Source organism: Pelodiscus sinensis, chromosome 2, assembly GCF_052426305.1.
Source record: "Pelodiscus sinensis isolate ZL-2025 chromosome 2, ASM5242630v1, whole genome shotgun sequence".
In the NCBI taxonomy this organism is placed as follows: domain Eukaryota; kingdom Metazoa; phylum Chordata; order Testudines; family Trionychidae; genus Pelodiscus; species Pelodiscus sinensis.
In genome coordinates this window covers 208,882,645-208,897,107 of record NC_143053.1, presented here as the reverse complement: position 1 = coordinate 208,897,107, position 14,463 = coordinate 208,882,645, and the positions used below count along the sequence as shown (strand labels likewise).

Genomic DNA, 14,463 nt, shown 5'->3' with positions numbered 1-14,463 from the left:
CCAATGATTCTAGAGTTCCTGGGGATAGCAATGTAGGATATAACTCCAGAGCACTGACGGCCTGTTTTACAGCTACTCCTATGTTGTTTACTACTTCAGTGTGTGGACTTCAGCCACTGACAGAGAAGCAAATGGATCCCAAGGGGAGATTTGTTACGTACAAGCCTCGTGAATGCAAATGGGAATCCAGGCTAATTCTACCAAAGACCCCTTGGCCACCTAAGTCTGCTTCATTTACGGTTAGTTGTATTCTAAGCCAAGCTTATTGCCACTCTGTTGTACTCCAGTGGGCTGCAGATCAAGTCGCTAGGGATTCTGGGAGGTTTTGATGCAGCTAATGAGGGCACCAGTCTACTGGGGAGTATAGGAGACTCAGTAGATGGTTGGTCTGGTTCTCTCCCGACTCTTGTTGTAGTTTGTACCTGGAGGCAAGGGGGACTCCCACTGATTGTGATGGGACTTGGAAGGATATTACAGTTACCTAGTGATTGCTTTGCAAATTAAGCCCTTATTGTTAAAGTCTACATCACAGCACACAGCAGTGACACATACCCTCATAGCTTTAAACTGCCAGGGGATTGTGTGGAAGTTCATTGCTGGGTGAGAGAGGAAGAATCATATTCCTGGTGCAAGACACTGGTGATTTCCAAAGGTGTGGGGGAGGGAATGATGTCGGAATGGCTTACAAACACAAACCAAGCCCATCAAGCTAAAATGTCCTCTACATCTGTTCCCAGCGCATGCACTTAACTCCCATTAATGTTAATGGAGTCTATATTGAACACGGATATTGTATGGGTAGCAGATGGATGAATTTGTCTCCTTGTGTAATGAGGAGAAACATTAAATCAAGGGTCAGCATCCTTTGGCTCATGGCCCATCAGGGCAATCTGCTGGTAGGCTGCAAAACAGTTTGTTTTCATTGAACACCTGCAGGCATGGCCCCCCACAGCTCTCATTGGCCAAGAACGGTGAACCGCAGCCAGTGGGAGCTTGTGGGGGGCATGCCTGGGGATGCTCAATGTAAACAAACTGTCTCGCTGCCTGCCAGTGGATGATGGGCCATGACCCCTGCATTAGATCATCTGTACCTAATCTACTTGAAGCAATTATTTTGCTAATTAGAAATATTACTTGTAATATTTGCACAGGCAAGTAAAGTGATTGCACATGCACGCGTGCCTCAAACATTTGCATGTCCTATTCCCAGAGTCAGACGTGTAAGTATGTCTGAGTTTCTGGTTCTTTAACCCTCCTGTCAAAGACAAGGAAAGTCTCATGCCCTGAGAGTTGTTGAATGGCTCTAATTTATCTTTCCTGTTCTAGAGGCACAGAAAGCGACGTGATGCCTACACAGCATTCCTAGATCGTGTGGATGAAAAGCTGCGGACAACATTGCAGGAGGAAGTAGGTGGTGATGTTGTAGTGTTCTCTATGGAGCATACCTGGTGTTTCCTTAGGGCCACATGATGGTTGCTTGTGCAGGGGAGAGCGAGGATATATTTACTTCTCATGAACTCAAGGGGAAAAGGGATCATGCTATGCCTCCACAGGGGGAGTGGCTGGCTAGAGTGAAGGGAGGTTAAACACAAACATAAACCCTGCCTGGGGGATGGAGAAGAGAGCTGCCAAAGTCTTCAGGTGTTCCCTTTAGGATGTGGGACGCGCTCAGATCCGATGGAGCCCAATACAGTGGCAGTACCTGAACTGATACCAATAGCTCTCTGCGTGCTGGCAGAGAAAAGGAGCAGCAAGGGCCATGGGTGACAGAGCTCCTTATAATACTCTAGGGCTAAGTCTACACTGGCAGCTTCTTGCACAAGAACTCTTCTGCGGAAGAGTTTGTGTGCAAAAAGTCTTCCACAAGAGCATGTGCTTTTGCGCAAGAGCATCCATGGCAGTGTGGATGCTCTCTTGCACAAGACAACTCTGATGGCCATTTTAACCATAGGGGCTTCTTGTGCAAGAAATTCATGTTGCCTGTCTATACTGTCCTCTTGTAGAAGAGCTCTTGTGCAAGAGAGCTTATTCCTTGTGGGAAGAAGCCCAGTTTTACAACTCTACACTGCAAATTTACTTGCGGAAGAACGCTCATGCAGTGTAGACAGCCGGCAAGTTTTTGCACAAGAACAGTTGTTCTTGCGCAAGAAGCTGCCAGTGTAGACGTGGCCTGGGAGAATGGGACATTATGCCTGTTCCTGTCCTACACAGGCATGCTGCCTCCATCCGTTAACATGCAGACAGTGTACTCTTCCCCTCTTGGAGCAGCTCTCAGCTCTATAACTGCGCTGTTAAAAAGCAGGACTGAGACACATGCTGATTAAAGATTCACCTTCTGCCAGATTGCATGCTTTTATTCTAGCCAGGGTGTGATTCAGAAGAGCAGCTGTTGGTGATGAGGGATCTGCTGAAATGAATTTTGCTTATCCTTGCAGTCCAAATTGAAAGTGGGGATCAAAATCTAAACACAAGGGCATCTTTTATATCCTAAAATACTGGCAGGTGATACTTTAAATAGAGGGCATCTTTCTCATGGAAAGTTTAGTGTTTTTATCAGATGTTGGTTTTGTGATTAACACAATTAAAATAATTTTGTATTCTGTATTTGGGTGTAAATTCACCTGAATGCTGAGGTCTTACAAAGTGCATAAAGCTGTAGCTTACCCCAGTGGAGAGAAGTGAAATTCACCCTGATGTACTAGCATATTTGCCCTTACAATCTCTCAGTGCCAGGGCCACTGTAGCGTAGTGCTCTGCTGAATAAAGTGTTAGAAAGGCTGCTGGGAACCATCTTGCTGGCGCTGCTCACCACAGTCTCAGTGCTTCAGTGATTCTCTTAAGTGCCCTGGAGTTGTACATTTTTGTCCTGATCAGTTAGTGCAGCATCACAACACTTAAAAATAAATTCTCAAGAGTTTTCTCCGATGCTTCTCCTGTTGTGTTCCCAGTCTGTGGACCTTTTCAGGAGTCCTCTCCAACTTATAACAAGCCACCTCTATTCAGCTGCCCATTTTGGCAGGTTGGTCCCTTTTTAAAGCTCTGTCCCATCCATCCTGACTCTTGTATTCAAAAGGAGGCATTTGTCCCATTTGCTTTTGCTGATGTGATCAGTTGGCAAGAGCAAAAGGGACAAATGCCCACTTTTGTCAAAAAAAGGCATGATGGGGAGGAATGTGGTGTAGAGTGGTGACCAGAGATGCCAGCCCCTCACCAGTGAGGAAGGAAAGCTGGCAGGGAGGGGGAGACACTGAGGGGCCCCCACAGGATTCCAGCAATGGACAACAGCCTTATGTTTGGGGCGGGGGCACAACCGTAATGTTCCAGTATTGAGCAACAGCCTTGTGGGAGGAGCAGAGGGTGTCCTCTTTTCTCATTGGAAAATATGCTCACCCTAGGTAAGCCCAGGGCTGGCTTGAGCCATTCCTGCACCCTGGCAGCGGGCGTGCGACGCATGTGTGGCTCTACCCCTGGGCACACAGCACATGCATGGCTCCGCCCCTCGGCACGCTGCACATCTTACAGCTGCAATTGGGTGCGCGGCACCTGATCGCAGCTCTAAGGGGCGCCACGTGGCCCTTGGCCCTGCGTGCACAGCACCAGATGGCAGCTCTAAGGGGCGCCACGTGGCCCTTGGCCCTGGGCGCACAGCGCCAGATGGCAGCTCTAAGGGACGCCACGTGGCCACCAGCCCTGGGCGCGCGGTGCCTGATGGCAGATCTAAGGAGCGCCATGCGACACCCCTTACAGCTGCCATAGGTTGACACCCTGGGCAGCTGCCCAGCTGGCACCCCCCTTAATCCATCCCTGGGTAAGCCCCCCCTTGAGAAACAGAACATTCCAACAAATGTAGGTACATTGAATGTAGAGCTTACGTTTCCCACATAGCTGTGATCATTTAACATTTCAAAAGCAAATTTTTGATCTCTCAGCAGGTACAATCTTAGAATCTTAGAATCATAAAAATAATGTTGGACTGGAAGGGACCTCAGTAGGTCATCTAGTCCAGACCCCTACACTGAGGTTGGACAAAGTATTATTTAGATCATCTCTGAGAGTTGTTTGTCGAACACAAACATGGGGTTAACAAACATGCAGACAAGGGGGATCCAGTAGATATAGTATACTTAGATTTTCAGAAAGCCTTTGACAAGGTCCCTCACCAAAGGCTCTTGTGTAATTTACATTGCCATGGGATAAGAGGGAAGGTCCTTTCATGGATTGAGAACTGGTTAAAAGACATATTCATATCAAAAGCCTGACTAAAGTCAAGATATTACATCTACTTCTTCTTCTCCCACCCCCCATCCTCTACAAGGTCTGTTTCTCTCAGAAAAGAATATTAGGTTGATTTGACATCATATACTTTTATACATGCGAACTGTTACTTCTAGATGCTTACAAACTGATTATTTGCTGCATTATTTATTGCTCCATATTTGTATCAATGGTACCAAAGTCAAACTGACTGGTCTATGATTCTCAGGTTGTCCTTGTTCTCCTTTTTATAGACTAGTCTTTTGTAAACATTCTGTTCTTACTTTGCTTTCAACTTCATGGGGTCTATTAAAAGCTCCGTGCAGCTTGGTATGGTATATTGCACTAAATGAGAATGTTTTAATTTCACAGGCATGCCAGTCCAAATAGCAGGAAGAGGAAAAAGCAGTGCAGTGGATGTTCTCTAGTAGGCTCCAAGTCAATGCACCAAGTCCAGTCCTATGAAATGTATAAACATCAGCAAACTTGGTGAAAGATACTAGTGGTGCTTTGCTGCATTTCTTGTATGTTCTGTTTTGTCAGATGTCAACTTTTTAAGAACTCCAAGCTGGAGTAACAAATGAGGACATGATCCGGAGCTGATGTAAACCCTGAGGACCTGGAATATCTTTTGCATAATGCAGTAGGCATAACTTTAAGTTTATACCAGTAAAAAATGGAAACCTTACATCTACCACAGTTCTCCAAGGCTTTGACTCATATAATCTTTAAAAATGAACATGGGAACTCTCTCCCTTACAGCATTTTTATTCCTGAAGAAATGAAGTAGATAATGCTATGAATTTCTCATCCCTAAGAATAGCTTTTTATTTTTCTTTCTCCTCCTTGCACCTCAATTGCTTCCCCTTCTCACTAACCCACATACCTCTACTATTTAATTCCTATACAGGCAGTCCCCGACTTACGCGGCTCCGACTTGCATCGGATCCGCAGTTACGAACGGGGCTGCCCCGGAGTACACAGACTGTGGGACCTCGCGGTCCTGCCGCCCGTGTACTCTGCGCAAGAAAAGCTGCTCCGCGTCTCCCTGGTCTGCAGACCAGGAAGACACGGAGCAAAGCCGCTGCCCGAGCCCCCCCGCGGCTTTGCAAAGCCTCAGGGAAGCCGGCAGCGATGCAGCCCTGGCGCGCCTGGGCTGCCTCGCTGCCCGAGCTCCCCCGAGGCTTTGCAAAGCCGCGGGGGCTCGGGCAGCGAGGCAGCCCAGGCGCGCCTGGGCTGCTCTGCTGCCGGCTTCCCCGAGGCTTTGCAAGGCTTTGCAAAGCCGCAGAGGGGCTCGGGCAGTGAGGCACCTCAGGCCGCCTGGGCTGCTCCGCTGCCGGCTTCCCCGAGGCTTTGCAAGGCTTTGCAAAGCCGCAGAGGGGCTCGGGCAGTGAGGCAGCTCAGGCCGCCTGGGCTGCTCCGCTGCCGGCTTCCCCGAGGCTTTGCAAGGCTTTGCAAAGCCGCAGAGGGGCTCGGGCAGTGAGGCAGCCCAGGCCGCCTGGGCTGCTCTGCTGCCGGCTTCCCCGAGGCTTTGCAAGGCTTTGCAAAGCCGCAGAGGGGCTCGGGAAGTGAGGCAGCCCAGGCCGCCTGGGCTGCTCCGCTGCCGGCTTCCCCGAGGCTTTGCAAAGCCGCGGGGAAAGCCGGCAGCGGGACAGCCCAGACGCCCCGCGGCTGTCCCGCTGCCGGCGTCCTCAGAGGCTTTGCTCCACGTCTCCCTGGTCTGCTGGTCTCCAGCAGACCAGGGAGACGGGGAGCAAAGCCGCGGAGGACCCAGGCGGCGGGACCGCGGTGCGTCTCGGTCCGCCGCCCACGTCTTCCTGGTCTGCTGGGGTGGGGGGGCGCAGCTAGTCCACCCCCCCCCCCCAGAAGACTAGGCTTTTCTCTGGACGTCTGTGGCATAGCAGCTGGGGCGCTGCCGGTTGGTCCCGCAGCGCTGCTCTGGGCGCTAATGGACCAACCCAGCAGCACCCCAGCTGCTCTGGTCCTGATTCAGCCGCTGCTAGTCAGTTTCAGCAGCGGCTGAATCAGGACGCCTGGGGCAGAGTAGATGGGGTGCTGCTGGGTTGGTCCAGTAGCGCCGAGGAGCGGCGCTACTGGAGCAACCCAGCAGCACCCCAGCTGCTCTGCCCCAGGCGTCCTGATTTAGCCGCTGCTGAAATTGACCAGCGCTGACTACAGGAAGCCTGAGGCAGAGTTGCTCTGCCTCGGGCTTCCTGGAATCAGCTGCTGATCAGTTTCAGCAGCAGCTGACTTGGGGACGCTTGGGGTTCTTAAGTTGATTCTGTATGTAAGTCAGAACTGGCGGTCAGTTTCAGCAGTGGCTGAATCTGGACGCCAGTTCCGACTTACATACAGATTCAACTTAAGAACAAACCTACAGTCCCTATCTTGTACGTAACCCGGGGACTGCCTGTACTTCTCCCACAAATCTCCCCTTCTCTCTGTCTAGACTCCCCCTTTTTCATTTCCCCAAGTTACTCTCCCTTTCCTCCTTCATTTTACTGAAGAAAGGGAAGACTAGAAGGAGATGAAGCAAGGGCGCACCACAGTCCCTCTTGCTTTCTGTCAATGGCACACACCAGACTCATAAATGATAGTTGTTTTTTTTTCCTGAGTGCTGTAATACTTTGGTCTAAGCCTGGATTTGGGTTTAGTGTGAGGGTGCGGGGTCGGGCTGGCAGCCTATGGTATACAGGAGCTCAGACTAGATAATCTGGCCTTTAAACCCCCTGGCTGGCTCCTGATGAAAGCCAGAATGACCAATAGTAACTTACCTTCTGCAATCTTCTCCCAAGCAAAGTACTTGGGCTCAGTGCCCTAGATCAGCGTGGTCCTACAATCTCTTCCTCTCCTCACTCAGCTACATCACTCCACTCCCTGCCAGTGATGCAGCTGGAGGAGCAGAGCAAGCTGGGACCAAGTTGCTTCACTTTTTCCCACCATTACCAATGGGGGTGGCACCTGCTGTGAGCGCCAAGCCCCATCAGTGACTCATGGTATCACTGGGGAAGTGTACCACCTCCCTGTGTCACTGCCAGAATTTTAATTTTGAAATGGCATGCCTCGTCATGTTCCCTCCCTGTTCCTCTGGATGGCCCTCAGCCCTGTCCCTCCACAGACACCAGTCACCTATGGCAGACTCTCCAGCTTGTTCCTCTCTATGCTCAGGGACTCTGGCCATGTCTGCTGCTAACTGGCCCCTTATCCCTCCCGCCCAGGGGCATTTCTGGGGGGGCGTCCCTTTCATGCCCCCACCATGTGGTTAGTCCCTGCTATGAATAACACTGTGACAATAATAGCCACTTGTCATGTTGTCAGCCGATGGTCAGGGCAGTGAGTGGTGTGTGTGTATACTGTGCACCCGAGACTTCAACTGCTGAGACCGGGGTCCCTTGCAGCAGGCAACCTGGAGGAGGCTGACGGGCGCCCAATAAGTGTACAGAGAGAGCTTATTACACTTCAGATTTCAGCTGCTAGAATTCATAATTCCTTCGCAGCGGGCAGCCTTGGGGAAGGCTGAGAAGTGCCCCAGCGGATTCTGCTACCTGGGTGTGACACAAATCCAAACGCCCAAGCTCTCCCTATATCTGTCCCTTAAGACCGGCTGAAGTTCTTTTAAATTGTGCCTGGTTCTGTTACAGCAACTGAAGGAGTCAGGTTAAAGCTTAAATCATATGGTTGCAATGGCTATTGTTCTATTTCTTAACTGCTGACAAATATATATGTGTGTGTGTGTGTGTGTGTGTGTGTGTGTGTGTGTGTGTGTGTGTATAGAAAAAAATAGTTACAAAGAAGATAAAGCTAGAAAATAGAAAATAATGGTACCAAATGACAGCTTAATCTTTAAAGAGCTCTATTCTATTCTATGCAAGCACTAAAACAAAAGGACACATACAGGTACAATTTTTACCCCTTTCTGCGTCACTCGGTCCCAGCGTGTCAGGCCAGGGCCAGTCCCTCAATTCATCGGAAAGAGAAAAATACGAGGTGGGCGTCCCCGTGGAACCTCGGGAGGTCAAACACCTAACCCGACCAGCAGGTAAATGGTAGATTGACACTCAAAGTGAGTGTATGCTGGACCCATCTTTTATATTCATTTTGGGTCACGTATTTCTCTTTCTTATCTATGATGCCAAATGGTGCTGGTCTGTCTTTTGTGACACCAGTTCTTACAAGGAAGTTGTGAACTTAATTTACACTTTGTAAGAGAGAGTTGAGAGGATTAAATTGGAAGTACTGGACATTCTTTTCTCAGTGGGAAATTCCTCTCCCAGGGACTCTGTGTGTTCGAATCAACATAGGTGCCAGCCGGGCACTTCTTGCAGCCTCGAGCTCAGTTTATTTCCTTAATCGTTACTCAGAGTCAGAGAACACTCGCATATCCTGGTCTCACATCAAAGCAGATCAAAGCTTGATGGCTATGCTGATTTTCTTATTGTTCCTTCTCTGCCCTGTATACAGACATCTCAGAGAGCAAGCAAGATTGTTTGAGATGGGGGGGGGGGGGGGCTGTCTGGCTACACATGTGCCTCATTTGAGCTGCTCTGGAGGCAGTGGTGTGTGGGAGGCTGTCTAAGCAGCCAGTATCTGTTCTTTGCTTACTCTTACACTGTTCTTCAGCCTTGGAATTGCCCACAGTTACAAGTTACCACTTAGCTCTTTCTAAGCAAGCAACATGAAAGCATTCCACAGAAACGTATTAAAACAATCAATAACCTACATGTGCTAGTAAGGATATCAGAGGTAACCCCCACTCCAGAGAGGGCTCTGGTCAGTGGTTAGGTTTTCAAACCCTGGCTAGGGGATTTGTTGTGATCCAAGTTCATGATAGCAGTAAGTTCAGAACAGGTATCCCCTTGAATTTTTTGGGCCTCCTCTTTATATAATGTGAGCCTCTGATATTGTCCTCATGTAACTGCAGCTCAGCAGACAGGTTCTTTTCTCGGACAAAGCTTAAAAAGATTGAGGACACTGTTTCAAATAGTCTTATGAAGCTCTCCTCACTTCCCAGAGGTCTACATTAGGCATGTATTTGCCTGGAGATGTCATATACAATCCCGCAGTAATACATAAACGTGTATTTTAATACAATGAACTTCTAAAACACTTAAACTTAATTCAACAAGGTTTGTGGAAGAAATTTCTAGAAATTTCAGTATCTGTTACAGCAGCCACTTGCAGTGGGCTTCACTTCTGATTATCAACCTTGACTCAGAAAAAGACTGAAGTCATAAGTAGGCAATGCAGTGTGACACACACCAATGATGGTTTTATCTGAGAAAACTGTGTTCTGGTTTGAATTGCACTTTCAGGCTGATGGCAATGCACATATGCTTTGGAAAGCGGGAGACCCTAATTTAACTCCCACCAATGGTACTCCCTTGTGCAATGATATCATAGCGCTGCATGTATGTCTTTCTCTGAAAGTCTCTCTCCAAATCTTCCCCGAGACACTTCTGTGTTAACTGACCTTTTATGTATTGAAAACCAACATCTGCCTTCATATATTACTGGCTAGAGAACAAATTCACTACATTTCCAGATCCTTGTCTAGTTTGAAATGTGAAGTTCATTGTTTAACTCTCAAGGGCTGAATCTGGACCTCAAATGAACTATGTTCCAGGCATGTTTGGGATTTCTTTTCCTTGCTGTGTGCTGGAGAGGCACAATGCCTTTGTTTTGTTTTGTTTTAAAACACAGCAAACCAAAAAACCCCAACTTTGTACTGTTCTTACCCAGCAATACAAGGCCTGATTAAAATCTGCATCAGAAACTCAGAATTTGACCTTATGTTTGTGGATACAATAATAAAACAGCACTCATATACCACTTGGCACATGTGAAATAAGGAAATAATACATAGTAATTGTGGTGTGCCTAGTATCCCTCCAGCACTATAATCAACAATCATTTACTGATGGGGAAACAGGCACCAATACATTTAATCACTTGCCAATGGCCACAGAAAACATCCATTTCACATCCTGAATTGGATGTCAGACTTGTGCTCAGTCCATTAAACCAGGGGGTAACAGCTTCCACAGGCCCCTGGGCAAGGTGTGGGGGGAGGCCTGCCCATGCCCTGGAAAAGGCTGGGGCTGGGGCAGCCAGCCCTATGCACTGCACAGCATTATGTTAGGCTCCCTCCACAGCCCTCAGAGCCATGTGAAGTGTGCAGAGCAGCGCTCTGGCACTAATTTAAAGGACCCAGAGGGCTGGTCACTACCACTGCCACAGTAGCAGAGGCTGGGAATCTGGGCCCCTTTAAATCGCTAGGCCCTCAAGCAACTGCCCCATTTGCCCTTTCACACCTCATTGGCAGGCTTGTATTAAACCATAAGAACAGCCTTATGGTTGGTCAAACCAATGGTCCACCTAGCCTAGTATTCTCTCTTCCATTAGTGGCCAGTGCCAGATGGCCCAGAGCATGAGTTCCCAAACTGGGAGGTGTGCCTCCTGAGGGGATGTGAAGAAATTCCAGGGGGCGGGGGCATGAGGCAACCCAATCCCCCAAGTTTTGCTGCTATTTTTGTTTTTCGACCCGGGTCAGTTCCTTTTTTTTTCCCCCTCAAATTTTGCTGCTATGGAGGTGTGCGAGGGTTTCTCAATAATCAAAAAGGGGGTGTGATGCCAAAAAGTTTGGGAACCACTGCCCCAGAGGGAATGAACAGAACAGGTAATCATCAAGTGATCCATCCGCTCTCACCCATTCTCAGCTTCTGGCAAACCATAGTGCTTGCTCTTAACATGTGTCTCATAACAGATACCCTAAGAAACAAGGCTGAGATTCTGAGGTTTGGACACCTATCTCTGTTACTTGCATGCTGCTAGGAGTCTGGGGTCAGCTAGGAGTCCCTAGATGGCAGCTGTCCCTTTCAATCACGTGGAGGTGGCATTTTAAAGGGGAAGCCCACCGCACAGCTGATCCGTGGATCAGCTGTGCGGTGGCAGCCTTAGGGTTTCAAAGTAGCAGCACTGTTGTGCGGTGCTGCTACTTTGAAGTACCCCTTCCCCCCTGCTTTTCTGCCTCTATCTTATAGTCAGCAAGGGAGGGATATCAACTAGTCAAAAGCCTAGTCTTTAACATCCTTAGTGCAGACATAGCCATAGAGTCTTCCACAGTTACAAGTGGCAAGATGAAGATAGAAGAATGTGCTGAGCTCTCATGTTCAGCAAAATGCAGAAAAAAAAGCATGATTTCCATAAGGGTTTCACCACAGCAGTCTGATACCCACAGGAAAACCACTCACTTACGCAAAGAACTGTCAGCTGCTAGTGCTGTCACTGAAACAGTCACTTTGTCCGTATATTCTATGCCTGAACCCACTCACAACACAAAAGATCCTGTGATTCTACTTCAAAGATGTGTGCCACTCAACCCTGAATCCCTCTCTACTGACATGCTTCACAACATTAATTAATTAAATTTAAAAAAGGGCACTATGTTTTGGTAGCAAGCACTGGCTAGAGTGTGTTGGTCTTATGACTTAACAATTGTTGGCGCTGGAGATTCCAGCAAAATGTTTTAATCCTTTTCAAAGGCAACTGGTGAGGGGGGACCCAGGGAGCCACTAGCCATGTGGCCCCCCCTCCCATTTTATGGAAGGGCCAGGACAACCCCCTCCCACCCCAGATCCCACCTCTCTCCACCCTTCCTCTGCCCCCTCCCCACTCTTGCTGTGCCCTGTCCCACCTCTTCCCCACCCTTGCTCCACCCCCACCCCAACTGAGGCAGCCCGGGGGGAATAGCAGGGCTGCAGGTTCAGTGCCAGCAGCAGGGGTCTGCCCCCCCTCCACTCACCAGCAGCGGAGGGGGAAGTAGAGCAAGACTGCCTCACTCTGCTCTTCTGACCACATCACTCTGCTTCCCACCGGTAAGTGCGGTGACAGTACCACTCCTCCCCTGAGTGACATGCCTGGAGGAGTAGGGCAAGATGGAGCAACACTCCGCTTTTCTCACCAATGCCAGTGAGCGGGGGGTGAACTCTTGCTGCATGCACCAGGTACCTCCTGCTAGTCTGTCCACCGGTGCTGGCTGTGCCCTTGCCCTCCCACCCAGTGTGAGGGGCACAGGACCCCGGTTGATCCCCCCCATGTGTTACCCCTGATCCTTTTCATTATTTTCACTCTGACTGAGCAATGCACTGTAAATAGGGTTACCAGGTGTCTGGTTTTGAACCAAACAGTCTGGTATTTGAACTTTCTGTCCGGGAAACAAATTGAGAAAATACCGGACCTATAAATGGACGGTATGTACGGTATTTTCTAATTAAGTTTTTATTATTATCATGAGTATCAGTACATAGTTGCGCACTGCCGGGCTGGTAGACACGCTCATGCTGCATCAGCATGTCTACCAGCTAGGCAGTATGAAACTACACAGTAGAGAAGACGAAGGTGGGGGCGGGGCTGGGGTGGGATGGAATCCCTGGGGCCAGACTCACCCATGTGCCCCACCGGGGCTGTGCACGGGATGGGCAGCACCCAGGGATCTGCATGCGCTTGGGCCAGCCCTGCTCCCCACCGGCCGGTTCTCCCCCCACTCCTCTTCCGGCCAGCCCTGGTCCCTGGCAGCTGGTTCCCCCCTGGCCAGCCCTGCTTCCTGCCGGCCGGTTCCCTCCTCCTCATCTCCTCTGGCTAGCCCCGCTTTCCTCCCGGTCGGTCCCCCACCCCAATCTGAGATCGTGTGTCCGGTATTTTTTTTAAACCATCTGGTACCCCTAACTGTAAATCTTACTGACAGTTATGCCCATGCTGAACTGCAATGAGCTGCAATGCAAACACCATTTTGCATACTGTAGGAAGAACAGCCAGTATCCATTACTTGTAAATCTCTTTGGAAATATAAAAGCTGGCTGGGAGTCACTCAGTCAATGACTGTCTTTCCATTGACTTCAGTGGGCTATGGAGTAGGCCCAGAGAAGATCATTTATTTCTTTGTTTTGTTTGGGACAGAACTTTTATTGTCCACAGGCTATAAATCTGAAATGGGTTGCATTTTCTGGTATTTTTACACAGTGCTTTTTATACACACTTCTGCACCCTTTTTATCCATACAAGTAGAGTAAATCTGAGAAGTGTTGGTTTGGGTCCTTTTAAAAGACGGAAGAAAAATAACTTCCATACACATTAATTAATTATACATGGAATGTTCTGAAACATGCCCTGAGACCAGAGTGCTGGGCAAGAATATGGGCAATTCTGTTTTCCAAGAAAACTCACTATGTCAAAGGAAAGATCAGCAGGCTCATGATCTATTCGTCCCACTTGACATGTAGATGGTACTTTCTGTACAGAGCTTAACATACTTCATGAATCTTTAACAACTTCATTCTAGAGACATTTCTATCACTATTCTAGAGACAGGAAGACAGAAGAGAGATTTTAAGGCCTCAGGCCATGAAAACATCTCTATTTAGGGCAGTCCTTACGCACATGAATCCATCCTAATCTGCCAGCCCTACCCCTTCCGCTTGCATGCCCCCCCCCCCAGCCAGCGGAACCCCAAGACTTCTCGCCTGAGGCATCGCCTCACTGCGATAGGAGCCCCTGAATGCTCCTCCTCCCCCACCAGAAGGGCCACTGCCCAGCTACTCCAATCTGCCCAGGGTCGCCCCAGCCCTAGGCTGTTGACAGGCCCACGCTTCAGGCTGCTGGCTGGAGCTGAGCCCCTGCCAGCTTCAGGGGAGATGGGGAGGGAAACGGGGCCTTGGGATAGAACATGAGCATGGCCATGGCCTGGATTAGGGGAGTCTTAGCCTGCCCTGGCCTTTGATACCAACTCCTCACAGCCTGTGCTTAGATGCTGTTCTAATCAGGGCTGGACTTAAGCATGTGTTTAAATGCTTCCTTGACTTAGGGAATATGGATCAGAGCCTCAACAATATTTAGGTACTTGACATCCATGGATTTCAATGGGTGGGAGATGCCTAAATATCTTTGAGGATCTGGGTCGAAGTGACTTGATCCAGATCACAGAATGTTGTGTCAAGGTCTAGATTAGAACTCAGGTGTCCTGACTCACAGCCCACATTTGATCCTATTTCACTGTGAGTAATTTTAAAACTAGTGAGTTGTCCTGTGGCACCTTAGGCTATGTCTACATTGCACATTTTTTTTTCAAAATAAGCTATTCCCGAATAGATTTCCAGAATAGCTTATTTTGAAATAGCATGACTACACACAAAATGTGCATCAAAATAGCGCTTA

The 14,463-nt window shown here is 48.9% G+C and overlaps 1 protein-coding gene across 4 annotated transcripts in view; it reads left to right on the top strand.

Annotated features, from left to right (window-relative positions):
• The window catches only part of C2H7orf78 (chromosome 2 C7orf78 homolog), a 29,893-nt gene extending 24,704 nt beyond the window's left edge, over positions 1–5,189 (top strand). The window contains exons 4-6 of one of the 4 annotated variants that reach the window (XM_075922304.2): positions 100–239; positions 1,327–1,407; positions 4,627–5,189. In XM_075922304.2, coding sequence (XP_075778419.2) covers positions 100–239; positions 1,327–1,407; positions 4,627–4,644 — 239 coding nt within the window. In that variant the 3' untranslated portion in view covers positions 4,645–5,189. The remainder of the gene's footprint in view (positions 1–99; positions 240–1,326; positions 1,408–4,626) is intronic. The other 3 variants (XM_075922303.2, XM_075922301.2, XM_075922302.2) reach the window with 3 other exon arrangements.
• The last annotated feature ends 9,274 nt before the right edge of the window (positions 5,190–14,463 follow it).